Below are 27,766 nucleotides of genomic sequence, written 5' to 3'. Positions count from 1 at the left end.
TGGGGTTTCTACTGGGAGTCCATCCAATATATACATCACTTTGGGGAGAACCAGTACCTTCATAATATTGAGGGTGCCAGTCTGTGAACACGGGGCAGCTTCTGTTATTCAGATCTTCTCTAATTTCTCTTGGCCATGTTTCATAGTTTTCACGGTAGAAGTTTTGTATATCTTTTGCCAGATCTAATTTTGATTTTCTGATCCTATTGTTAAATAATATATTTCTAAATTTTTCATTTTCTCCTTATTACTTGTTCATAGAAATAATTGATTTCTGTATATTGATCACCCTGTAACTGGTGATCAATAAATTCGTAATTTATTCCAGTAATTTGTCTGTAGACATTTGAGATTTTCTTTTTGAAACAGAGTCTCGCCCTTTCTCCCAGGCTGGAGTGCAATGATGTGATCTTGGCTCACTGTAACCTCCACGTCCCGGGTTCAAACAATTTTCCTGCCTTAGCCTCTCAAGTCGCTGGGATTACAGGCGAGAGCCATGGCGCCCAGCCCTGACATCTGGGATTTTCTACATACACAATCACGTCATTTTGTCGTCATTATTTACATCTGTTGGATGTCCACTGCATACCAGGTAGTGGGCCAGACAGCCTGGGGATAGGAGGTAATGAGAGGTCGGGTGGCTGTCCCTTGGAGCTTGAGACAACTGCAGGGAGGGAAGGGAGCCAGGAGAGTGCACGGCCCGGGGCTTGGTCCCATTGGAGCAGGACAAGTCAGCCATGCAAAGGGAGGCTTGAGGTGAGCTTTTAGCAGGAGAGCTCACTGCAGAAGCTCAGGGCACAACATCAGGGCACAGTCTAAGAAGTTAAAGTCGGCGTGGTGGGGAGAGGCACTATGCCCTGCTAAAAACAACGTTTCCCACCGGCCCAGCTGACGGTGTGGACAATGCTGGGTGGAGCTTCCAGGAAAGGTTCTTCAGGAGCCCAGTTCAGCCTCTGGCCTTCCCACAGTGCAGTGGGAAGCGGGTAGGAAGCAGAGTCAAAGGCATGGTAGTCGAGGGACATTCAGCAAAGGTGTTGAGTGTGGCTTCCCCTGTCTTGGTATTCCCTGGGGGCACCCTCTGGGCCCTCTAAGCTCACACTCCACCCCATCCCCAACACCAAGGATCGCTCAGTGACTAGGATTAGCAGCAAAATAATGGCTCCCAAAGATGCCCTCATCCTAATCCTCAGATTCTGTAAATAGGTGGCCTCATATGACAAAGGGGACTTGCAGTGTGATTAAGCCCAGGGTCGTGGGGTGGGGAGAGTAGCCTGGATTATCCAGGTGGGTCCAGTGTCATCACAAGAGTTCTTTTTTTTTTTTTTTTTTTTTGAGACAAAGTTTCACTCTTATCACCCAGGCTGGAGTGCAATGGCACAATCTCAGCTCACTGCAGCCCCTGCCTCCTGGGTCCAAGCGAGTCTTCAGCCTCTGCCTCCTGAGTAGCTGGGATTACAGGCATGTGCCGCCACACCCGGCTAATTTTTGTATTTTTAGTAGAGACAGGGTTTCACCATGTTGGCCAGGCTGGTCTTGAACTCCTGACCTCAGGTGATTTTCTGCCCTCCTCGGCCTCCTAAAGTGCTGGGATTACAGGAGCCACTCATGTGCCCGGCCACAAGAGTTCTTATAAGGAGGAGGCAGAAGCTGGAAGGACAAGAAAAAGGATCCTCCCCTCGAGCCTCAGAAAGCAGCAGCTGTGCTGACCTTGGTGTTGGACTTCTGGCTCACTGAGCCAGAGGATCAGTCTCTGTTACTTTAAGCCACTAAGTTCGTGGTACTTCGTTACAGCGAACCAAAGCGCCCTGCACTGCCTCGGGTCCCGCGTCACAGCCCCTCTGCCCAGCGTTATGTTCCCCACGGTACTTACGTGTCTTTCTTTCACTTGCAGCTGAAAAGTACGTCGATGCAAACAGTCATCTCATTCTCTCTTTTTAATTCCAGAAGTCACGTACAATCACACTGTGAAACTTGGGAAACAACGCTTCCTTCCTTCAAAGTCAGCCCTGTTATTCACGTGGACCTAGTGTCTCTAGGATCTGGTGCCCTCATTAGTGGCCTGGAAGGATGCCCGGACCTTCCGGTTCATCAGGGGTTGAAGCGGGCGATAGTTGTTCACCATCACCTTCTCCTCTTCACCAAGTGCAGAAAACAGGAGCGTACGAAATGCAGAGAGCTGGAATAGAGGGCAGCCAGGGTGAGCTTGGTATGGGAGCAGGGTAAGCCAGCCCCCAGGTGTCCCTCAGGCCTTGTGTGGTCCCGTCGCATGATGAATCAGGGATGGCCCCAAATGACCAGTAAAATGGTGCAGGTGACAGTGTGGTGCAGGTGACGGTGTGCAAGCAAGCACTGCCACCTCGGCCTTGGTCTTCAGGATCGCTTGCTCTGGGGGGAGGCTGGTCGCCATATTGGGAGGGTACTCAAGCAGCCCCGAGGAGAGGCCCATGGGAAGAGGAACTGAGGCCCCCAGCCAACTGCCAGCACCAATTTGCCAGCCACTTGGGAGGGCCAACCTTGGGAATGAGTCTTCTAGCCCTAGTGGAGCTTTCAGATAGCTGCAGTCCCTGCTGACATCGGGCTACGACTCCATGAAAGATGGTAAGCCAGAGCCACCCAAATTCCCAAACCATGGAAACTGTGGGAGATAATAAATGATTTTTGTTGTGGTTGTTGTTTTGAGATGGAGTTTCACGCTTGTTGCCCAGGCTAGAATACAATGGCAAGATCTCAGCTCACTGCAACCTTGGCCTCCCAGCTTCCAGTGGTTCTCCTGCCTCAGCCTCCTGAGTAGCTGGGATTACAGGCACAAGCCACCTTGCCCAGCTAATTTAGTATTTTTAGTAGGGCAGGGTTTCAACATGTTGGTCAGGCTGGTCTTGAACTCCTGACCTCAGGTGATCCACCTGCCTCAGCCTCCCAAAGTGCTGGGATTCCAGGCCTGAGCCACTGCCCTGCCATGCCCTGCATATTTATATGACGTCGGCCACCCTGGCTTAATACTATCGACTTTGCTTCTACTTGCCCGCCAGACAGCAGCGTGCTGACACGAATGTCCTGTTCCTGTGCTGCCCCTCCACACTTGCCCCCACTCTCTCCGGGTGGCACTGACCCGGAATGGGCACTTGTCACATATATGCTTGCCCAGTGGCATGAGGGCCTTGCTGACAAGGGCCACCTTCAAGCAAAGCCTTCCCCATGTCCAGCAGCTGTGGTTGGGAGGCAGGCAGATATTCCACATCCCATGTCTCCAAGTACAAATGGTATCATGCCATGACTTGTAAATAAGGGAATATTTTCACAGACCCAGGAGACAGAAGGACCCTCGAAGAGCTCACCTGGAGCCCTGAGAAAGAGCTGAGCCAGAGATCTCTGGCACCTGGGTCCTGGCCCTTAGGGGAACTCCAGGGGAACTGCCATAACTGCTGAGAAACGTCTGACGGGCGGGGGTGGGGGATGGGCGGCACACTTGTGGCTCTAAACCACCTTGGACAGATAAAATTCCTACAGACTCTTTTAAGATTTCCAGAAAAAATATAGTTTAACTTTTATTTATTTATTTATTTTGAGACAAGCGTCTCACTCTGGCGCCTAGGCTGGAGTGCAGTGGTGAGATCTCAGCTCACCGCAACCTCCGCCTTCCAGGTTCAAGTGATTCTCCTGCCTCAGCCTCCCATGTAGCTGGGACTACAGGGCATGCCACCACGCTTGGGTAATTTTTGTATTTTTATTGATTCATTGATTTGAGACGAAGTTTTGCTCTTGTTGTCCAGGCTGGAGTGTAATTGCACAATCTCGGCTCACTGGAGCCTCCACCTCCCAGGTTCAAGTGATTCTCTTGCCCCAGCCTCCCAAATAGCTGAGATTACAGGTGCCCGCTAATTTTGCATTTTTAGTAGAGATGGGATTTCACCATGTTGGTCAGGCTGGTCTCGAACCCCTGGCCTCAAGTGATCTGCCTGCTTCAGCATCCTAAAGTGCTAAGATTATAGGCATGAGCCACCATGCCCAGCCTAATAGTATAACTTTTAAAAATGTGTACAAGTATTATCGACTAATTAAAAAAAAAAAAAAAAACCCGGGCATGGTGACTCATGCCTATAATCTTAGCACTTTAGGATGCTGAAGCAGGCAGATCACAAGGTCAGGAGTTCACGACCAGCCTGGCCAACATGGTGAAACCCCGTCTCTACTAAAAATACAAAAAATTAGCTGGGCATGGTGGTGCGCACTTGTAATCCCAGCTACTCAAGCAGGTGAGGCAGGAGAATCGCTTGAACCCGGGAGGCGGAGGTTGCAGTGAGCCGAGATTGTGCCACTGCACTCCAGCCCCAGCGACAGAGTGAGACTTCGTCAAAAAAAAAAAAAAAAAAAAAAAACCAACCAACCAACCAAACAAAAAACAGTAAAACTAGACAGGAAAAAGGAAGAAAACCAAAATCACGCAGACCCACGACCCTGGGCCAAGTCCCATGAGTGCCTTGTCTGTGTGTGATGGATGCGGACACCACTCAGAACATGCTCACTCACCTCCTCCCGCCTTGCTGACTTCGTCCTCACTGTTGAGATTGGCTTTGACCAACAGGGTGTGAGCACAGTGTTGCCAGCAGGGACCTCCCCTGTGCTCCTGCCACTGGCATGGCTGTCATTGAGAACCTGCCCGGGGTAGCCACTGTCTGAGAAATGTGAGAGAGCCTGGCCCCCACTGCACCCCAACCACAGCCTTCCTTCTGCAAAGCTCCACCATCCAGGGCCCAGCAGCCTCCCAGCCAACGCATGGACTGATGAGAAAACACAGTGAGTGCTTGCTGTGAGCTGCTGAGCTTGGGGTGTTTTGTGACTCAGCATCGTCGTAGCAATTGCTGACTCATGCGGTCCACCTGGACTTTCTCTACACACACGTAGCTCTGCAGCTTTCTGAAGGAGCCAGAAGAGAATCCTCCACCGTCTCAATGATTATTATTATCTTTTGGGACGAAGTCTTGGTCCGTTGCCCAGGCTGGAGTGCAGTGGCGCGATCTTGGCTCATTGCAACCTCCTATCCCCGGGTTCAAGCGATTCTCCTGCCTCAGTCTCCCGAGTAGCTGGGATTACAGGCATGCACCATCATGCCCGGGTAATTTTTGTATTTTTAGTAAGAGACGGGGTTTCACCATGTTGGTCAGGCTGATCTGGAACGCCGGACCTCAAGTGATCTGCCCACCTTGGCCTCCTAAAATGCTGGGACTACAGGCATGAGCCACCACGCCCTGCCCTGGTTTCTTACTGTCCTTCACCAACGGAGGTAACTCCAACTCTCAAGTCTCCTCTCACTCTACCATCTTACTTCCTACCTCTTTTTGGTGATGGAGTCTCGCTCTTGTGGCCCAGGCTGGAGTGCAGTGCAAGCTCGGCTCACCGCAACCTCCACCTCTGGGTTTAGGTGATTCTCCCACCTCAGACTCCTGAGTAGCTGGGATTACAGGCGCCTCCCAGGACATCCCACTAATTTTTGTATTTTTGTAGAGATTGGGTTTCACCATGTTGGCCAGGCTGGTCTTGAACTCCTGATCTCAGGTGATTCGCCAGCCTTGGCCTCCCACAGTGCTGGGATTACGGGTGTGAGCCACCATGCCCGGCCTCGTCCTACTTTAACCAATTTCCAGCATACGTCTACGACAGCCATGTCTTGGTTAACGTGTTCACTTACGAATAGCTATGGAGTTCCCCTATGGGCCAGGACCCACACGCCAAAGATGATGTCACTTCTCTCTCTCTCTCTTTTTTTTTTGAGATGGAGTCTCTATCGCCCGGGCTGGAGTGCAATGGCACGATCTCGGCTCACTGTAACCTCTGCCTCCCAGGTTTAAGCGATTCTCTTGCCTCAGCCTCCTGAGTAGCTGGGACTGCAGGCACGCGCCACCACGCCCAGGTAATTTTTGTATTTTTACTAGAGACGGGGTTTCACCATATTGGTCAGGCTGGTCTTGAATTCCTGACCCGTGATCCGCCCGCCTCAGCCTCCCACAGTGCTGGGATTACAGGCCTGAGCCACCACACCCAGCCTACTTTTTTTTTTTTTTTAACAGCAATTTTACTGGACGATCAAGCACTGACCTAGTTCAACCTCGTGTCCTTGGGGCACCTGCTCTGCCTGGAGGCTGAGCCACTGGAGATTAGATAGCACTGCCATAAAGCCAGGCATCTGGGCCCTCTCCCCTCCTTCCCGCTCGCTCTCACATCTCAGTGTCATAAAAGGGCTGAGATAACGAACTGCTGGCCAATCTCAACACGCTCCGACTTCAGTTGGAAATTTCTTCTTGTGTAAGAACGCCCCAAATGCACGGAAGGATATCACTCGACCACGCTCTTATGCAGTATCTTAGTGACGCTGCCAAGCAGGAGAAACGCCTCCCATGAAGTGCTACCATGCCAGTTACGGGCATAGCTCACCTGGCCTGGGGCCACTTCAACAGGCTCCTTTTGGATGATCCAGGTGACCGACTCGGTCAGCGGCGGGGTGGTGAGCGAGCCCGGGTAGGTCCAGTAATCCCGGCAGGCGGGCAGCAGACTGGAGGGGTCGAAGGGGCCCACGGCCGCCCGCGCATCCTGAGAGACCGAGAACCACAGGCCGTGTCAGCTCTCAGGAAAGACTGGGAGCTTCAGGAAGGAAGAGAAACGGCGGGCATCTTATCTCAGCATGTGGGGCCTTCATGGCACTTGGAAGGAAGCGCCTTCCCCCAGATAAGGCCATGAGGCCGCTGCTGTCACGCTTGGGAGCAGTGATGAGAAATGTGACCCTTCCATACAGAGCAGGGATTCCTGCCAACTTACATTGATGGGAGTTACGTTACACCAGCTTACACTGGCGCTTACATTCTTCCTTGTGAAGTCACTTCTTGACTGGGCGCAGTGGCTCACACCTGTAATCTCGGCACTTTGGCAGGCCAAGGCGGGTGGATTATTTGAGGTCAGGAGTTCGAGACCATCCTGGTCAACATGGCGAAACCCCGTCCCTACTGAAAATACAACAATTACCTGGACATGGTGGTGTGAACCTGTAATTCCACCTACTCGGGAGGCTGAGGCATGAGAATCACTTGAACCCAGGAGGCAGAGGTTGCAGTGAGGCAACAGAGTGAGACTCTGTCTCAAATAATAAAGAAATAAACAAAGCCTTTTGTTTTTACATACCTTGGCTGCAAAAAAATACTACTTTTTATTGTGATAAAATATACATAACATAAAATTTACCAACTTAAACCATTTTTTTTTTTTTTTTGAGAGAGAGTTTCATTCCTGTTGCCCAGGCTGGAGTGCAATGGTGTGATCTCGGCTCACCAAAACCTCCGCCTCCCGGGTTCAAGTGATTCTCCTGCCTCAGCCTCCCAAGTAGCTGGGATTACAGGCTTGCGCCACCACACGTGGCTAATTTTGTATTTTTAGTAGAGACAGGGTTTCTCCATGTTGGTCAGGCTGGTCTTGAACTCCCGACTTCAGGTGATCCGCCCACCTTGGCCTCCCAAAGTGCTGGGATAATAGGCCTGAGCCACCGTGTCTGGCCTGTCTTAGCCATTTTTAAGCATACAGTTTAATGGCATTAAATACAGTCACATGGCTGTGCCACCATCTCCACCGTCCGCCTCCAGAGCTTTCCCATCATCCCAAACTCGAACTCTGCCCTGTCCCCACTAAACACTAAGCCCACCTTCCTCTCCCAGGCCTGGCACCCACCATTCCACTTCCAGCTCTCTGAATTGGAGGACTCTGGGGACCTGATACGGGTGGGATCCTATGCTTTTTGCCTTTTGTGTCTGGCTTATTTCAAGTTTATTCACACTGGAGTGTGTGTCGGGATTCCCCTGCATGGACAGAACACACTTTGTTCACCCATTCATCTGTGGATCGACGCTAGGGTTGCTTTCGCCTTTTTATGGCTGTGAACAGTGCTGCCATGAACATGCATGTACAAGTATCTCTTCAAGACCCTGCTGCCAACTCTTTTTTTTTTTCCCCTGAGACTCGCTCTATTGCCAGGCTGGAGTGCAGTGGCACCATCTCGGCTGACTACAACCTCCACCTCCTGGGTTCAGGTGCAAGTAGCTGGGATTATAGGTGCCCGCCACTACACCCAGCTAATTTTTTGTATTTTTAATAGAGACGGGGTTTCACTCTGTTGTCTAGGCTGGTCTCGAACTCCTGACCTCAGGTGATCCGCCCTCCTCGACCTCCCAAAGTGCTGGGATTACAGGTGTGAGCCACCGCACCTGGCCTCCCAACTCTTTTTTAAGAGTTGGGGTCTTACTTTGTCAGCCAGGCTGGAGTGCAGTGACACCATCATAGCTCATTGCAGACTCTAATTCCTGGGCTCAAGCAATCCTCCTGCCTCAGCCTCCCAAGTAACTAGGACCCCGCACCAGGGTTTACAATTGTTTGTTGCGAGGGGGTCTTGCCATCTTGCCCAGGCTGTTCTCCAACTCGTGGGCTCAAGCAACTGTCCTGCCTTAGCCTCTCAAAATATTGGAATTACAGGCATGAGCCACCGTGCCCAGCCAGCTCTTTTGGATACAAACCCAGAAGTGTGTGATTGCTGAATCACAGGGTAGTTCTATTTATAATTTTTTTTTTTTTTGAGACAGAGTCTCACTCTGTCTTCCAGGCTGGAGGGCAGTGGCAGGATCTTGGCTCACAGTGGCCAGGCCTGGTAGCAACATAGCCCTCATCAGTGACCCCACCCCACCGAGCATGACTCTGCACCTGCCCTGGCCAGCACTGTGGGACAGGCGTCCAGCCGGAAGTGACAGCGTCCCTGACTGCAAGGAAGGCGGCCTCCCTGCTCAGCCGCAGCACCGCGACCTCACTTGGGCCTGGCTTTCAGAAGTGGAAGGTGGCGACCCAGATGCCGTGGGCTTGTCTCCTGAGGCCAAGCAGTGAGGGTCCGGGCCGGGAGAGGCGGCTGAGCTACCAGAAGGAAGCCCAGGAGTGTCCACAGCGGCAGACACGTGCATCACTTCTGTGTACACATGTTCACATTTGCAATTATCCAGTTAATTTCTTTTAAAACAACATCATAAAGCGGTTGTGGTGGCTCACATCTGTAATCCCAGCACTTTGAGAGGCTGAGGTGGGAGGATTGCTTGAGGTCAAGAGTTTGAGACCAGCCTGAATAACATAACAAGACCCTGATTCTATAAAAAAAAACAAAAAGCAGCCAGGTATGTGCCTCACTCCTGTGGTCCCAGGTACTTGGAAGACCAAGGTGGGAGGATTGCTTGAGATCAGGAGGTCGAGGCTACAGTGAACTGTGATCATGCCACTGTACTCTAGCCTGGGTGACTCAGCAAAATCCTCTTTTTTTTCTTTTTTTTTGAGATGGAGTTTTGCTCTTTTTGCTGAGGCTGGAGTGCAATGGCGCGATCTCCGCTCACTGCAACCTCTGCCTCTCAGGTTCAAGAGATTCTCCTGCCTCAGCCTCCTGGCTAGCTGGTATTACAGGCACCTGACACCATGCCCAGCTAATTTTTTGTATTTTTAGTAGAGATGGGGTTTCACCATGTTGGCAAGGCCAGTCTTGAACTCCTGACCTCAGGTGATCTGCCCACCTTGGCCTCCTAAAGTGCTGGGATTACAGGTGTGAGCCAACATACCTGGCCAAGATCTTTTCTTAAAATAAGTAAATAAAAATTAGGGTGAATAATCGTATGGTTTTGGTATATTCACGGCTGGGCAGTCATCACCAAAGTCAATTTTAGAACATCTTCAACACCGCAAGGAGGAAGCTTGGCACTTCTCAGCTCTCGTCCCCACCCCGCCCCAGTGCTCTGGTCTCTGTGGGCTTTGCAGGAACTGAATCATGTAACGTGTGGACGTTTGTGTCTGGCGCCTCTCACTCAGCACGGCGCGTTTGAGGCTCACCCACACTGCAGTGTGAGTCAGAGCTGTGTCCTTTCTGACTGCCAAGGAACATCCATGGCACAGCCTAGCTGGGTTGTGAAGGGGCAGGCTGCTTGTGCACATGGGTGACAGGCGGGTGCGCAGGGAGACATCTGGGTGACAGGCGGGTGCGCAGGGAGACATCTGGGTGACAGGCGGGTGCGCAGGGAGACATCTGGGTGACAGGCGGGTGCGCAGGGAGACATCTGGGTGACAGGCGGGTGTGCAGGGAGACATCTGGGTGACAAGCAGGTGTGCAGGGAGACGCTGGTCTCTTCCTGCCTGCCACACGTCCCCGCTCCTAGGGCAGTGATGTACCAGTTGCTTTCTGAGCAACTACTTCAAATTTTCTGAACAACCCTTCGAGAAGTATTTCTAGTTTCCTGATGAAGACAGACGGACAGACAGATAGAAACAACTTGCCCAAAGCCATGCTGCCAATCAGGGCCACTGAGGCCTGGTCCGTTCCTCCCAGGGCTACAGGAATCAGTGAGGGGAGTGGCAGGCCCCAGCCATTCCACTGCGTGCAGGTTTCTTGCCAAGAAAGCTTTCTAGCCTGGGGCCGGGGAGAGGACGCCTACGTGTTGCATCGTGGTCCCCAGAAGCTCGTGTCCTGTCTCCATGGTGCCTGAGGGCTGGAGCAGCCATGTGGGTACAGAAAGCTGCTCCCCCTCGGGGCCCCTAAAACAAGTCAGGGACCTTCTTTTATGCGTGTGGTGAGCCCAGGCGGCTAGAATGGGACACTGGTGAGCACGCCGATGAGGCTGAGACCATCACATCCGTTATCTGAGCGTGGATGGACCGGCCACCCGTGGAAAGCGCCGCAAGCCTTTGCTGGTAGAAGTGGGTCGCTCCACTTTTCTGCTAAGCCCACCCCACACCGGAAACAGCTAAGGGAGCTTGTGGGGGCTCCATGCAATTCAGCAAGGCAGAGTACAAATGGTGGGGGAGGCTGAGGCGGGCACATCACCTGAGGTCAGGAGTTCAAGACCAGCCTGGCTAACATGGAGAAACCTGGTCTCTACTAAAAATACAAAAATTAGCCAGGCATGGTGGCACACGCCTGTAATCCCAGCTACTCGGGAGGCTGAGGCAGGAGAGTCGCTTGACTCCAGGAGGCGGAGGTTGCAGTGAGCCAAGATCGCACCAGTGCACTCCAGCTTGTGCGACAGAGCAAGACTCCATCTCAAAACAACAACAACAACAAAAATTCAGTGAGGGAACAGGGAAGCAGAACCAGCAGAAACAGATCAGGCAGGGACAGTTGACTGAAGGGCACATGAGGGACCGTTTGGGGTGTAGGCGCTGCTCTGTGGGGTTCTGGGCCGGGGGATACACGACTGTATGCATTTGTCAAGACCCATAGAACTGTACACCGTAGACAGTGTCTTACGACATTGCAAATTCTCAAAACAGCCGCGGATGTTGGGGAAGCCAGGTTGGAGCCCAGACTGTGGCGAACGAACGTAACTGGATTACAGACGTGGGACACGCCTCCCAGAGGGGGCCGGGGAAGAGAGGGGCAGGCCCGAGAATCGCTGGGATATAGAGTCCCAGAGCTGCCACAACCCTCTTGCGCTGAAGCCCCAAACCTTACTTATTTATTTATATTTTTTTGAGACAACATCTAGCTCTTGTTCCACAACGGGCTGGAGTGCAGTGCCTCGATCTCGGCTCACTGCGACCTCCGCTACCTGGGTTCAAGTGATTCTCCTGCCTCAGCCTCCCAAGAAGCTGGGATTACAGGCATGCACCACCACACCTAGCTAATTTTGTGTTTTTAGTAGAGACAGTATTTCTCCATGTTGGCCAGCCTGGTCTAGAACTCCCGACCTCAGGTAATCTGCCCCCCTTGGCCTCCCAAAGTGCTGGGATTACAGGCATGAGCCAACCCGCCCGGCCCCCGGAAGTGCTGGGATTACAGGCGTGAGCCACCGCGCCCGGCCCCCGAAGTGCTGGGATTACAGGCGTGAGCCACCGCGCCTAGCCCTATTTTGTTATTCTTGATTTTGTCGTCTTTTTCTTAAACAGGACCCCACATCGTAAAAACTTCATGCCCCACCCAGCCTAACTCCACCCTTACTTTGTCCTCTCAGAGCCTCAGTTTCCCCAGGTGTGTGCCAGGCAAAGTGGTGTCTGTCGTGGCGTCTGTCAGTGCCTGCCACGTGGGCGTGGGGCTTGGTAGGTGCTGCTGCTGCCGCCAGCAGAGCTGGAAGAGCCCCCACGAGGGTACAGAGCTGTTCCCTGGATCCCTGGACCTGGTGGGCTGTTTCCAACTCAACAAGGCAGCCAATTCCCCTGTGACTCTTTGGAAGGCAGGGGCTAGGAGGTCCCCAGCAGCCTGAGGAGCGTGCAGCTTGTTCAGGCAAGGAGGGCGGGGACCCTCTGTGGGCAGCTTTTGCCAAAACTTCGGGCCATGCAGAGAGGGTCAAAGGTGAAGCCTCGAGGTCTCCATTCTGGGATTGTCTGCCCGGGGTCACCAGGGCCACACTGGGGCTGTGCCTGCATGCTGGGAGCAGAGTGCACAATGACACAGGTCGGCGCTGGGAGGTGCCTGTGCAGATGGGATGGTGCTGGGGGTGGGGGTGGGATCTGGGCTTCTGGGTGGCACCTGGTGTGGTCTGGGTCACAGACGTGGCTGTGCTTCCCCCTAAGCTGCCGAAAAGCTCGGAAACACGCAGCAGGAGCTGGAGCTCAGCCTGGGTTCTGACTGCACGTGGGAGCAGGGCGCCATGAAGGGAGCTCAGGCTGCATGGATCCACTTCCTGGGTTTAAAAACGGGCTCTTCACCTGCCAGCTGTGCGCCCAGGGAAAGTCCTCCTTTGCCTCTCTGAGCTTTGGTTTCCCTGTGTGTGTAGAGATGACTCATAGGCCTACCCCATGGAGTGATGGGAAGATCTAGCGTGGTAATTTACGTGGAGGGCTGTCGTTTCTTTGCACCCCTGCCACCGAGGTGTGGGGGTGAAGTCCCGTCCTCCTGAGCCTGGGCAGGTGCTCCCGGTGGGAGTGGTGAACAGAAGCCAGAGCAGAAAAGGACAGCAAGACCGCCTGGCAGCCGGGTGCAGTGGCTCATGCCTGTAATCCCAGCACTATGGGAGGCTGAGTCGAGTGCATCACCTGAAGTCCAGAGTTCAAAACCAGCCTGACCAACATGGAGAAAACCTGTCTCTACTAAAAATACAAAATTATCTGGGTGTGGTGGCACATGTCTGTAATCCAGGTTCTCGGGAGGCTGAGGCAGGAGAATGGCTTGACTCAGGAGGCGGAGGTTGCAGTGAGCTGAGATCGTGCCATTGCACTCCAGCCTGGGCAACAAGAGCAAAACTCTGTCTCAAAAAAAAAAAAAAGACCACCTGGTTCTCTCTTGAAATTCACCCTTGGAGACCTGAGGACCGCAGAGAAGCCACCAGCTGGGTCCCCAGGGAGCAGCCACGGGTGGGATGCCTGGAGGTTCCCTGCTGAGTCAGTCCCACAGCAGGGCCTAGATCAGTCTGCAACCAGGAGAGGTGACAGGGACTAAGTGCCTGTAGTCCTTCCTGCCCGAGTTCAGGACAGTGTGTTCCTCAGCTGAAGGAAGCCACGAAAGCGGCCCAGAAGCTGCAGGTGAGCCCTTCCCTGGGTGAGGACAGCTGAGCCCTGGGGGGTGGGTGGTAGAGCTGGGATTCAAAGCCACAGCCATCTGCCCTTGAGCTGCGGCCACCACAGCCCCATCCTGCCCTGCACTGCCCTCCACTCAGGCGTTAGATTCAACCACACTTCCAGCATTTTCCGTCACAGGGCCGTCATTCTAAAGTCTCACGGATCCCCACAGGGTAATAGCTCTCTCTGGGAGTCAGCTGACCGAAAGCACCCGCAGCAACAAAAAGCCACTTGAACCTCAGTGACGGGGTGGTGGGCCGCATTCTGTGACGGGCAGCAGCAGCCTCTGCACTGCCACAGCAGTCGTGGGTGTGTGAGTGCCGGCCACAGCTGGTGCTTGAACCCAACTGCACATGCAACCAAGGACCAGACACGCTCCTTATTCCCTTACGCTATGAGAATGCTGCTCTAGTGTGGAATTTTCTTTTTTTTTTTTTTTTGAGACAGAGTCTTGAGCTGTCGCCCAGGCCGGAGTGCAGGGGTGTGATCTTGGCTCACTGCAACCTCCGTCTACCGGATTCAAGTGATTCTCCTGCCTCAGCCTCCTGAGTAGATGGGATTACAGGCACGCGCATCACACCCAGCTAATTTTTGTATTTTTAGTAGAGACAGGGTTTTGCCATGTTGGCCAGGCTGGTCTAGAACTCCTGACTGCAGGTGATCTGCCCACCTCTGCCTCTCAAAGTGCTGGGATCACAGGCGTGAGCCACTGTGCCCGGGCTACTGTGGATGTTTTAACACCTCCATTTCACAGGCAAGGAAGCTGAGGCTCAGAGGTGCACAGCTCTGCAGTGGTGATCAGGGCTCTGGACCCGGGAGGCCAACTGCGCGGCTCTCAGATAGACTGTGCTATGGGAGAAGCTCCCGGAAGTCCTACGCCAGGAACCGCTAGACAAGAGAAGTGTTCCAGTCTCTTCCCATTCCCTGACACATGAAGCAAAGACTCTTGCTCCCAACACTGGGCCTTTTATCTCCGAAGGTCTTATTGTTTTTGAGATGAGTCTCTCTGTGTCGCCCAGGCTGTAGTACAGTGGTGCAGTCTCGGCTCACTGCAACTTCCATCTCCAAGATTCAAGCAGTTCTCACGCCTCAGCCTCCCAGGTAGCTGGTAGTGCAGGCATTCGCCACCACACCCGGCTCATTTTTATATTTTTAGTAGAGACGGTCTTTCACCATGTTAGTCAGGCTGCTCTGGAATCCCTGACCTAACGTGATCCGCCTGCCTTGGCCTCCAAAGTGCTGGGGTTACAGGCGGGAGCCACTGTGCCTAACCTCTTAAGTTCCTTTGAACTCTCAAGAGTCTAACTTGGTCAGGTGCGGTAGCTCATGCCTGTAATCCCAGCACTTTGGGAGGCCAAGGCGGGTGGATCACTTGAGGTCTGGAGTTTGAGACCAGCCTGGCCAATATGGTGAAACCCTGTCTCTACTAAAAATGCAAAAATTAGCTGGGTGTGGTGGTGGGCGCTTGTGATCCCAGCTACTCAGAAGGTTGAGGCAGGAGAATTGCTTGAACCCGGGAGGCGGAGGTTGCAGTAAGCCGAGATTGCACGACTGCACTCCAACCTGGGTGATAGAATGAGACCCGGTCTCAAAAAAAAAAGAGTCTAACTCTGTATTTTCAGGTGCAGAGATGAGCCCAGAGATCAGCATCAGGACCCGATCCGAGACCCCGGCAGCGCTTCCTCCCCTCCCCCGGCAGCATTCCTACCCTGTGGTTTGCCTAGAGGATTCTGACTTACCCCATGGGGAAGAAAAGCTCCAGAACCTTCTAGGGGAGGAACACAGCCCTTGGGTAAAGAGTCCTTCACAGCCAGCTCTTTTCTTTTCCACCAAGAGGTGGGACCACCTGGTGTGGGAGATGGATGCTGGCTGGGAAAACATCCCCGGCCCAGGTTTCCTCTGGCTGGGGAGCAGCGCGGAGGAAGAGGGTGAGGCGTCAGCGCTCTCAGAACCACGGCCTTGTGGAGTTCCTGAGCAGGCAGACGGGGCGGCAGGGGGTGATCTGGTCCCCGTCCCAGGAGGCTGCCCCAAGCCAGCATCAAGGCGAAGGCCATGCACAGATCAAACAGCTCCTTGAACCCCGAGGAAGGGCTGGTCCCTGCTCCATCTGGACCAGCCCGCACCATTGTTAGCACAGGTTGAAGCCTCATCCGTCCCCACATCTGAGGCTCTCACGGACTCCTTCTGCCCTGGAATTCTTTTGTTTGCTGCTGAACAAATAAACTACATTTCTTTGGAATTTCCCCTTTTCCCTCAAAGGCTTTTCTTTAGCTGATCTTGGAGAAAGGTGATCTTCTTGTCCCTGCCATCTTTTGGAGCTGTGCGTGATGCAGGGAAGCATACAGAGAGCTGGGCGATTTGAGCCGCTTCCGCTCTGCCCTCGGGCTCAGGTCCGGACAGGGACTGTTTTTAGGGACTCTGTTTAGCTCCCTCCCAAGGAGCGTGCTGGGTGGCACATGGGTCCGCACTCTTCAGTGTTATTAGTTAGGCATTTCTTTCAATCTGTTTTGAAACAAACTTTATCACTAGTGAATATCATCACCCAGGACAAGGCTAACAATTTTTTCAGCTAATCAATTTAAAGAAAAATATTAAGTAGGCTGGGTGCGGTGGTTCATGTCTATAATCCCAGCACTTTGGGAGGCCGAGGCGGGAGGATCACCTCAGGTGAGCAGTTTGAGACCAGCCTGGCCAACATGGTGAAACCCTGTCTCTACTAAAAATACAAAAATTAGCCAGGTGTGGTGGTACACGCCTGTAGTCCCCGCTATGCAGGAGGCTGAGGCAGGAGAACTGCATGAACCCAGGAGGTAGAGGTTGCAGTCAGCCAAGATCGTGCCACTGCTCTCCAGCCTGGGCGACAGAGGGAGATGCCTCAAAAAAAAAAAAAAAAAAAGAAAAAAAAGAAAAGAAAAATAAAAATAGGAAGCATTGAGTAGTCCTACTGGCAGGCAGATATATCAAATATCTTCAGAGTGCTGGCTGCATGGCTGAATTTTGGGAACTTCCATCAAGCCCAACACCCTCATTTTACGGAGGAGGAAGCAGGGTCCCAGAGCAGTGGTGACGTATTTGAAGTCAGAGAGAGTCAGCTGTGGACACACGAGCATCAGCTCCGTGGAATCCCATTTCCAGAACTGGAATCACAGCTTCTCTATGGGGCTCCTTCTATTACGCTTGCAAATGAATTGCTGCACTAAACAATTTTGCTTGTCAAATTATGCTGATTTCAAATATGCAGCTTACCTTATGTTTTATTTCTGGCAAGATGTCCACCAGCCTCTGTAGCGTCTGATGATGGGCCCCGAGCTGCACGGCAGACACGAGGTGTCAGATGAAAAGGCAGTGGGTGGGTGGAAAGCTCGCTGCATTTTAAATACAGCGCATTTTAGAAGCAATCCTAGGCCACGTGCGGTGGCTCATGCCTGTGATCCTAGCACTTTGGGAAGTCGAGGTGGGCAGATCACCTGAGGTCAGGAGTTAGAGACCAGCCTGGCCAACATGATGAAACCCAGTCTCAACTAAAAATACAAAAATTAGCTGCGTGTGGTGGCACGCTCCTATAGTCCCAGCTACTAGGGAGGTTGAGGCAGGAGAATCACTTGAACCCAGGAGGTGGAGGTTGCAATGAGCCGAGACCGCACCACTGCACTCCAGCCTGTGTGACAGAGCAAGACCCTGTCTCCAAAAAAAAAAAAAAAAAAACACCAATAGCAATCCTAATGATGGGTCACCATGTTTTTCATTAGGCAATCTACACCCCCAGCAAGCGATTACCTTTAAAAACACGCCTATCACGGCCAAGCCATTCTCTCCCATGACAGCTTCCTTGTAATTTTGGTATTTCACAGAATTCCAGTGAACTAAATGCAGCTGAAACATAATGGAAAGAGAATTTAAACTGATCGGCAGGAAATAAGACAGCCTCTTCCCCTTCCGAATGGCTGGCCTATGTGCCCACTTAATGATGATCACGAGCAACGCTGTTGCAGCCAGACGTGTAAGAGCTCAGCTCCACCAGCACTGCAAGCTCCCAGACACTTGACAGAGCCCCAGGGAGGGAGAGCCTTCGTCTTTCTGGTGGGGGAAAAGGAGAGGATTGTTTTAACCTCATCTTGTAGAAATGGGTGATTTCATTATTTTCTACCTCCTAGTTATCCTTGGACAAGAATTATCAGAAAAAACTTAGGCCTCGGCCAGGCATGGTGGCTCCAAGCTCACAAGGATGGGCACAGCAAGCCCTTGGGCTTCTTCCATAACCCACCCTGCAGGGATTCTGGGACCAGGGGCCCTTTGCAGGGCACTGGGGCCAGTGAGAGCCGCCCAGCTCCTCCCTGCCTGCAGGCTACATGCTCCCAGATGCATCTGGGTCAGTGAGGGTGGGCGTGGGCTCTTCCTGCCCACCTACGGCTCACCTGGAATGCCACACCTGAGGCCCCACTGTAGACCCCACCTCCCCACGCCCCCACCCCCACCTCCAGCAAACTGCACACTGCAGCATGGGCGACACTTGGCCAGGGTGGGGGTCCCCAGCCCCTGCTCAGCCCCGGTCAGGGAGGTCCCCAGGGGCCCAAGCTCACTGGTCTCTTTAGGAGTAACTTGCAACCATCTTCTTCCTTTAAAAATATCTGTTCATCAAAACCAAAGTTGCTGACAGAGGTACTAAAACGTACGTTGTTAGATGAACAGAGGCACGCAGAGGCTGTTGTCTATTTATACATACGTGCAAAATTATAACAATAGATCTCACTCGCTATTTATAAAGTGCCCCGAGGTCACCTCTGGGTGTGCGATTGCAAACAGTTTTCGTTTTCGGTTTGGGTGGACTCTAGCTCCATGTTAACTGCAGCTATACTTTCATAATGACGAAAAGTCCAAAAAACAGAAACGGTCCTCAACTTGAAAAAAAAGGATCAAAAAGTCAGGGGGGTGGGTGGGTGAGCAGAGGTGTGACAGAGCGAACATGGCAAAAGCGATCCACACAGGACTGAGACGGCAAACTTGTGGGTTCCTCTCACACGCCTTTTTTTTTTTTTTTTTTGAGACAGAGTCTCGCTCTGTCTCCAGACTGGAGTGCAGCGGCGCGATCTCGGCTCACTGCAACCTCTGCCTCCCGGGTTCATTTGATTCTCCTTCCTCAGCCTCCAAAGTAGCTGGGATTACAGGTGCCTGCCACTAGGCCTGGATAACTTTTGTATTTTTAGTAGAGATGGGGCTTTTCCATGTTGGTCAGGGTGGTCTCGAAATCTTGACCTCAGGTGATCCACCCACCTCGGCCTCCCACAGTGCTGGGATCACAGGCGTGAGCCACCGCACCTGGCTGTCATATACTTTCCATTTTTTTGTAAGTTGCAAAAATTTTATCATAGAATATATGGGGAAATCTATAAGGCATCACTTATCACCCAAAGTAACCACGGAAACCAGGTCCCAACATTGATCTGCACTCCTTTTCCCTATTGACTCCGACTTTGGAATGCTAAAAATAAGACTGCTTTAAGAAGGTGATCTCAGAGGGGTGCGGGGGCTCACGCCTGTGATCCTAGCACTGTGGGAGGCCGAGGCAGGCGGAACACTTGAGGTCAGGAGTTGGAGACCAGCCTGGCCAACATGGTGAAACCCCGTCTCTACTAAAAGTACAAAAATTAGCTGGGCGTGGTGGTGCGTGCCTGTCATCCCAGCTACTCGGGAGGCTGAGGCAGGAGGCAGAGGTTGTGATGAGCGGAGATCGCACCTCTGCACTCCAGTCTGGGTGACAGAGTAAACCCTGTCTCAGAACAGCCCTGCGAGTCTGCTAGTCCCTGGTGCTGCAAGCACACAGCTGAGGGACGGCCGAGGAGACCCCGCTCTGACCTTCAATCCCGGCTGTCTGGACTTGCCAAGTTCCATAACCACTCAGAACCTCTGTCTCCTCTTCCATTAAATGAGAGTTCACAGTGCCTTCTCTGGAGGAAAGGGGTGTGACTAAATAGGTGAGGTGGCCGGCTGTTCCGCTTTGAGCACTGACAGTCCCAGGTCCCAGGAGATCCTTTGCACGTGAGCATCTGGGATGCCTTGTTCACCCCCCACGACAGAGCTGGAGACAGAGAAAGCGTCCAGATTTAGGACCATGTTAGGCCACGTCTACAAACCTCTGCGGGGTACGCGTGGTCGTCCACTGCGTGCTCTGAGCCCCACTCGTTGGCTGCTCCCCAGTGGAAGTGAAATTGCTTCAGTCTGTAGTGGTTTTCCAAGGGCCCACCACCGATTCCTGGAAGTGAAAGCAGCAAGACATGTGTGTCGTTTTGCCTGTCAAGCTGCGGTGTTACTGGAGGCATTGTCTGCGTTTAGGTTCTCTGAGTTCACTCGCAGGGGGTTGCTGTATGGTGGAGTGACAAGCCGAAGGTGGGCTCTGTCAAAGGTGGGCTCCGTCTGCGCCGCTGACTCTGCCCCACCCCAGCCCAGCGCCTGCCCAGACGCTCGCACTAAACGCAGAATGAATGCAGGGTCCCAGTGCTGCCACTGGGTGGCGGTAAGGGCCTCAACTCCCTGTGGGTAGAAATCGGTAAAGAACGTTCCTGATACGCCCACCTGTCCTGTAAGATTTCCAGACTTTATTATTATTATTTTCTTACCTTTCTGCAAGTCTGACCCTCCACACCGTCCAGACTTTAATAAAGAAAAAGATGTCTGGCTAGGCACAGTGGCTCACGCCTGTAATCCCAGCACTTTGGGAGGCCGAGGTGAGTGGATCATGAGGTCAGGAGTTTGAGACCAGCCCAACTAACCCGGTGAAATCCAGTCTCTACTAAAAATACAAAAATTAGCCCGGTGTGGTGGTGCATGCCTGTAATCCCAGTTACTAAGGATGCTGAGACAGGAGAATCGCTTGATCCCGGGAAGCGGTGGTTGCAGTGAGCTGAGATCGCGCCACTGCACTCCAGCCTGGGCGACGGAGTGAGACTCTGTCTCAAAACAAAACAAAACAAAAACAAGAAAAAGATGTCTTCCAAATATTTTTAAAAAGCAGCTTAAATCCTATCCCCAAATAATGTTATAAAATAATGCACAATGAGCGAGGTTTTTATTTTGTTTTATTTTATTTTGAGGTGGAGTCTCACTGTATTGCCCAGGCTGGAGTGCAATGGAGCGATCTCGGCTCACCACAACCTCCACCTCCCAGGTTCAAGAGATTCTCCTGTCTCAGCCTCCCAAGTAGCTGGGATTACAGGTGTGCGCCGCCAGGCCCAGCTAGTTTTTGTACTTTTAGTAGACATGGCGTTTCACTGTGTTAGCCAGGCTGGTCTGAAACTCGCGACCTCAGGTGATCCACCCACCTCAGCCTCCCAAGGTGCTGGGATTACACCACGGAACGTGGGTGAGCAAGGTTTTTACACACCAGACTCTGAGATAGAGCATCAGTCCTGATCTCTGGCAGCCCCTGCTTAATCTAGGCCCACCACAGGACCTGCTTTGATTGGAGCACTCCTTTCTTTTCATTTGTTTGTTTTTTTTGAGACAGAGTCTCACTTTGTCTCCTGGGCTGGAGTGCAGGGGCGTGATCTCGGCTCCCCGCAACCTCCACTTCCCGGGCTCATGCACTTTTCCTCCTTCACCTTCCCGAGTAGCTGGGATTACAGGTGCGCGCCACCACGCCCAGCTAATTTTTTGTATTTTTAGTAGAGATGGGGTTTCACCATGTTGGTCAGGCTGGTCGTGAACTCCTGACCTTGTGATCTGCCCACCTCAGCCTCCCCAAGTGCTGAGATTACAGGTGTGAGCCACCATGCCCAGCCCACTCCTTTCTTTCTTTCTTTGAGACAGAGTTTCACTCTTGTTACCCAGCCTGGAGTGCAATGGCATGATCTCAGCTTACCGCAACCTCCACCACCCGGGTTCAAGTGATTCTCCTGCCTCAGCCTCCTGAGTAGCTGGGATTACAGGCATGTGCCACCACATCTGGCTAATTTTGTATTTTTAGTAGAGACAGGGTTTCTCCATGTTTGTCAGGCTGGTCTCGAACTCCCGCCTCAGCCTTCCAAAGTGCTGGTGATAACAGGCGTGAGCCACCACGTCTGGCCGGAACACTCCTCTCTTTCTAAGTCACCCTAAGTGCTCACCTTAGAGTCAGCACTCTCCACCTGCAGGCCTCCGGGTGCCCTTCTCCATGGCGCGGTGCCAGGTGCGGCCTCCCAGGCGTTTGCTTTGCCTGACATGCGGGCCTCAGCCATGAACACTGCTCCCCGAGGCCTCTGGCTCTGCACTGCAGTCACGGCTGCCATCCCCAGGCCCAGGTAGGGCTGGGAGTCTGCCTTTTAACCAGCTCCCCAGGGGTTGTGATGTGGGTGGCTTCTCCTGTCTCTGAGCACTTTGTCACTAACAGGTTTCCATCGACAACTGCTGCAAATGTGGTACCTGTTCCACAGGTTGTTGTCACTGAAAGAAACAAAGCGTGCTGGTGGCTGGGCAAGGCTGGAAGGCACCGGCGGAGCTGGAGCCCGACCCCCAATTCGGGGCGGCCCGAGTGCCTCCCACAGCTGTGGAGGAGCCTCGTGTCACCTGCCTTGCTCACTTCACCTCCCGCTGCGGCAAAAGCCAGGAAAGCAGTGAGCGTGTGACGAGTGCCTTGGGAGCTTGACACTGCCGGCTCCTGGAGGCTTCCCGACATCAAAAGTACTGGTAGCTGGGCTGAGCGTGGTGGCTCAGGCTGGTAATCCCAGCACTTTGGGAGGCCAAGGCGGGAGAATCACTTGAGGTCAGGACTTCGAGACTAGCCTGGCCAAAATGGTGAAACCCCATCTCTACTAAAAATACAAAAATTAGCTGGGCGTGGTGGCACGCACCTGTAGCCCCAGGTACTCGGGAGGCTGAGGCAGGAGAATCGCTTGACGCTGGGAGGCGGAGGTTGAGGTGAGCCGAGATGGCACCGCTGCACAACAGAGCAAGACTCAGTCTCAAAAAAAAAAAAAAAAGTACTCGAGGCTGGAGGCACCTGGGTGTAAACTGGATAACGGAAAATGGATTCGGCTCTGGTCGGGCCGGGGGCGCGGCAAGTGCTGGAGAAGCCGCAGAGCTGCTCACGGCCCCTCTTCACTCAAACGCAAGCTCCGTGTTGTCTGGAGCACCCTCGGAGCTGCATCTAGTTTTAAATTCTACCATTATGAGCTAGTCTTCGCTGCTCCTTAAATATACACAGATGAATTACATCTCAATTTCAAAACAAGACACAGAAAGGGTCCTTTCCCTAACAAGCACATAAAATCACTTTGTTAGGCCAGGTGCGGTGGCTCACCCCTATCATCCCAGCACTTTGGGAGACCAAGGTGGACGTATCACTTGAGGTCAGCAGTTCAGAACCAGTCTGGCTAACACGGTGAAACCTCATCTCTCCTAAAAATACAAAAAATTAGCCTGGCGTGGTGGCAGGCTCCTGTAACCTCAGCTACTCGGGAGAATGAGGCAGGAGAATTGCTTGAACCTGGGAGGTGGAGGTTGCAGTGAGCTGAGATTGTGCCACTGCACTCCAGCCTGGATGATAGAGCAAGATTCTGTCTCAAAAAATAAAAAATCACTTTGTTGCTAACAATCAAGTCTTATTCTATGGTGGCCCACAGTGCTGTGAGCAAGACGGAGCCCCTACAGGTGGGGAAGCCGAGGCATGAGGAAAACCTCCCCGCTGGGTCACGTCGTAAGACTTTCATGGTGATTTTCTAACTCTAAAATTACAAGAGGGATGAGTTTTTTTCCTTCGAGAGGGAAGAGTATGCGAGCCAATTGGCCTTTGTGGTTTCGTGTTGTATTTTAACTTACTGGGAGAGGTGAAGCGGGTTGCCTGTAGTCCCTGAGGTATGCCGATGGGAACCAGGGTTTGAATCCAGGTTTGACACCAAAACCCATACCTTTTCTGCTCTGTCCCTCAAAGTACGAAACACAATCTTTTTTTTAGACTGAGTCTCACTCTGTTGCCGAGGCTGGGGTGCGGTGGTGCCATCTCGCCTCACTACAACCTCTGCCTCCCAGGTTCAAGAGATTCTCCTGCCTCGGCCTCTGGAGTAGCTGGGATTGAGACATCTGCTACCATGCCCGGCTATTTTTTTATTTTTATTTTTAGTAGAGACAGGATTTCCCCATATTGGCCAGGCTGGTCTCAAACTCCTGACCTCAGGTGATCCACCTGCCTCAGCCTCCCAAAATGCTGGGATTACAGGCATGAACCACCGCACCCAGCCTCCTATATACAATCTAAGGAATTTATAGAACCACAAAACGCACGCAGGGTGAGCTTTGTGCTGGCTTCTGTCAGCCCCAGGGGCACCGAAGTGCACTGATTGGCGGCTGAGATGGAGCCTGCAGGGGGGTCGCCTCTCGCTCTCGGGATGGGCTCAGTCACGATGAGTTTACTGTGTGGAAATTCATGTCTGTGTCATCTCTTCTAGAATAGAAACACCTAGAAGGCAGGGATGATGGATGCCTCATGGACAAGTTGGACTGGACCCAGCCTGGTCAGTGCCATTTGCGAGACTCTGAGTCCTATCCGGTTGCACCCAGGACAGAGGCTGTTTCTGTCTGGACCATCACTGTGTCAACAGGACTTAGTGCAGGAGGGCTCATTGAAGGCACACGGCGAACCCTCACGGGATGAATGAATACAGGAGTGGATGGGACGAGCACGTTCTCTGATTTGCTCATCGAATAACTCGGTTAGTAAGCAGTACTGTGAGTTACAGTGGAATCCAGCCTTTCCCAAGGTAGCTTGTGAACCACCTGGGATTTCTAGGAAAGTCCGCAGAACGCAGAAATAAAGACCTGGATATGCAACTTAGCTCTGCTTCTAACTTACTGTGTGACCCTGGGCAAGTAGCTTAGCCTCTCTGAGCCTCAGCCTCTGTCCTTGTAAAATGAGGAGAGTGGGCAGGATAAATTGAGACAGGGCAGGAAGGCTCCTGTAAAGTGTTGTCTGATGATGGCCGCAGTGGTGATTGTGCGTTGCACACTTTTCAGGGGCTCTGTGGCTGCGTCTATGTAAAGAGAGTGGCTACGTGTTTTTCCTGGTCCCAGCTTAAGCACCATAGGGTTCTGAGTTAGCCACATAAATAGGGTCCCAAAGAGAGTGACGCCAACAGCATGAGGCATAAGTTCCCTGACAGCTGATGCCTGCCAGACCCCCACCCACAAAACCTTGTAGAGAAGTCACCCTCCAGGCCGTGGCCAATGAACAAAGGCCAGGAACGGGAGCCGCTGGGACCAGAAGGGACTCATGAGCCCTGAGCCTCTGCAGGGCAAAGTGCTGTACTAACTCTGGGGCTAGAAGACTTTTCCAAGGCCGCCCTCCTGGCAGGGCTGGAGCCCACGGGGCATCTCCTCACCCTTGCCCGACCACAAACTGACCCAGAATTCTTTTTTTTTTTTTTTTTCAAGATGGAGTCTTGCTCTGTTGCCAAGGCTGGAGTGCAATGACGCGATCTCGGCTCACTGCAAATTCTGCCTCCCGGGTTCAAGCGATTCTCCTGCCTCAGCCTCCCGAGTAGCTGGGATTACAGGCGCCTGCCAACACGCCTGGCTAATTTTTGTATTTTTAGTAGAGATGGGGTTTCACCATGTTGGTCAGGCTGGTCTTGAACTGACCTCGTGGTCCGCCTGCCTCAGCTTCCCAAAGTGCTGGGATTACAGGTGTGAGCCACCGAGCCCGGCTGGCCCAGAATTCTTTCCTGCAGCAGCTTCTGATGGGCTGGACCCCCGCTTCTACCCGCTGGAGTTAGAGGCCGTGGTCAAGTCAGCCCTTTCCAATCCGCACCCTGAGGGGAAGCATGGGGCCCTCGGAACACGTGCCCGCCCGCCCCGCCACCAGGCTGGCTCAGGGACATCTGCACATCTGTCCTTCTGTAGCTGAACAGGGACTTGCTTGGAACGGTGGCCACCCTGGGCTGGGGACAAAGCATGCTCAGGGAAAACCCAAAACGGCGACTGTATCTCACTGGCTCTGTAATATGCAAAGACTAACGAAGCGGGAAGCCAGACGTCCGCTGTTCTGAGAGGGCCACTGCAAAGGAAGCTGTGCGTGTTTGGGATCAGGCGGTGCGGCGGCCGCGGATAACTCGGGCTGGGCTGGAGCGGCCCCCGGTGGCGGATCGGTGGAGAGGCACCTGGAATCTGACAACGAGGCCCGCGCGGGGTGCACACATTTCAGGAAGACACAGAGGCCGAATGAAAAGCTCGGCCTTTTCTTGAAAATGCCAGCGGGTGTGGATTCCACAGGAGCCTCCTCGGCATCCATCAGGTGTGAGATTCATATACCTTGAGCCTCTTTCAAGGTGAAACAGAGAATCTCACTGCAAATGTTAAATCCCACTGTAAATTCCAAAATTAGACCTGCCCCGCAAAGACAGCCCACCAGCAGAATGCCAGTTGTATTTGTTTAACAACCGGAGAGCCGTGTTTTAGTGCCCTTCCTGTAGACAACACAGCACGGGGTCAGGACTGGGGTCTGCAGTCGGACGCACGTGCAGAGGCTGGGGCCACCCTCCCAAACCGTGTGCTCGAGGTTCAGCCTTTGCACCCTCCTAGCCTCAGTTTCCCCATCTGTAGAGTGGGGACGATCCTTGAGCCCCACCATAGCACCGTAGTTACCATTAAGTCACATGGGAAAATACGAAGCCCTTAGCACAACGCTTGACGTAAAGGAAGCACTCTAAAACCAACCCCCAAAACCACCAATGAGAAGCCACTGAAGCCTTCGTGGGGCTGAAACGGCTGACGAAGGGCCACAGGCTCTCACTGGTCAGGTTCCAGCCTATCCTGGGCACCACGAATCCCGTCCATGAGCACACATCGTTGTTGTGATGGAGAAGGCTCGGTGCGTGCCAGGAGTGCGGCGGATGAGCTCACGGCCACTAGGCACCTGCGATCTGCTGGGCACTGTGAGATAACTTTGTGTTCCAAGCCGGACGAACGCCTCACAGCAGCCCTTGAGAGCAGGTCCTGGGAGATGCGGAGAGGCGAAGTCACCTGGCCCAGTGTACCTGGCGAAGTCACTCAGGTCTGACGGTCGAGGCTCTCCGCTTTTGTAGCAGCGTTCAGGCCAAACTCTGCTATTTGCCTTGCCAGTAAAGTTAGGGACCCAATTTAAGGCTGCAGACCTGGATAAAATAATCTCGAAGTGACTTTTCTTTTTCTTTTTCTTTTTTTTTTTTAGGTGGAGTCTCACTCTGTCACCCAGGCTGGAGTGCAGTAGTGTGCTCTCAGCTCATTGCAACCTCCGCCTCCCAGGTCCCAGTGATGCTCCTGCCTCAGCCTCCTGAGTCACTGGGACTACGGACACATGCCACCACACCTGACTAATTTTTTTGTTTTTGAAATGGAGCCTCACTTTGCCACCTAGGCTGGAGTGCAGTGGCACCATCTTGGCTCACTGCAACCTCCACCTCTGGAGTTCAAGCGATTCTCTCGCTCTACCTCCCAAGTAGCTGGGATTAGAGGCACCCACCAGCACACCCAGTATTTTTAGTAGAGACAGAGTTTCATCATATTGGTCAAGCTGGTCTTGAACTCTTGACCTCAGGTGATCCACTGCCTCGGCCTCCCAAAGTGCTGAGATTACAGGCATGAGCCACCGTGCCCAGCCTAAAGTAACTTTTCATAATGACAATCAGTGTCAGGGTATTCTCCCTAATTAAAAAAAAAAAGGCAAGCCCAATTCAGGAAAAGGGGTCTTTCACCTGCCAGCCCCCAGGCCCCAGACTTTCCTAACAGCAGGGCTGGTCCACCGGGCGGCACTGGCCACCGTCGCCTCAGCGTTCCGTGCCAGCAAGTGCATCAGAACCGGCTCAGGGAGATATAATTGAGCGATTGCCTCAGCGCGGCAGAGCCTCCCAGCATAGTAACAGATGATGTTCGGGGCCAGCTCCAGGCTGTGGTGTGCTGGCCCCAGGGAATGTGGTCTCTGCATTATAACAGATGCTGTTAATAGCTGTCTATTTGTAGTTGGGGCTTTCACCAAGATAAGTAGGCTTTTGGCAGGCACATGTCGTTTAAAGGCGTAAAATCAGTATAAGAGAAGTTTGAGATGTTCTAATTACCTGAAACTTCAAATAACACGGTGCTGCAGGGACCCGCCTGCTTCCGGCTTCGCTCCCAGAGGTAATGCCTGCTCCAAAGCTGCAAAGGGTAAGGGCCGAGGCTTCCGTGTGCCACCTCCCCAGGCGGGCAGGAGCCACAGCCGCTGCGAGCCCTGCCCACAGAG

At 52.9% G+C, this 27,766-nt stretch overlaps 1 protein-coding gene across 3 annotated transcripts in view; it reads right to left on the bottom strand.

Annotated features, from left to right (window-relative positions):
• Positions 1–1,921: 1,921 nt before the first annotated feature.
• Positions 1,922–27,766, bottom strand: part of CA5A (carbonic anhydrase 5A) — a 47,504-nt gene continuing 21,659 nt past the window's right edge. For 2 of the 3 annotated variants that reach the window (XM_064369929.1, XM_064369928.1), the window contains 5 exons: positions 19,680–19,798; positions 17,326–17,421; positions 16,795–16,857; positions 6,430–6,585; positions 1,922–2,176 (listed from right to left, as the gene is read on the bottom strand). In XM_064369929.1, the coding sequence (XP_064225999.1) occupies positions 2,033–2,176; positions 6,430–6,585; positions 16,795–16,857; positions 17,326–17,421; positions 19,680–19,798 (578 nt within the window). In that variant the 3' untranslated portion in view covers positions 1,922–2,032. The remainder of the gene's footprint in view (positions 2,177–6,429; positions 6,586–16,794; positions 16,858–17,325; positions 17,422–19,679; positions 19,799–27,766) is intronic. The other variant, XM_064369930.1, reaches the window with a different exon arrangement.

This window comes from Aotus nancymaae, unplaced genomic scaffold (assembly GCF_030222135.1).
Source record: "Aotus nancymaae isolate 86718 unplaced genomic scaffold, 86718_ANA_hifiasm-v0.15.2.pri h1tg000095l, whole genome shotgun sequence".
Taxonomy (NCBI): domain Eukaryota; kingdom Metazoa; phylum Chordata; class Mammalia; order Primates; family Aotidae; genus Aotus; species Aotus nancymaae.
Note: the sequence above shows the minus strand (reverse complement) of the source record. Positions and strands in the feature narration are given on the sequence as shown.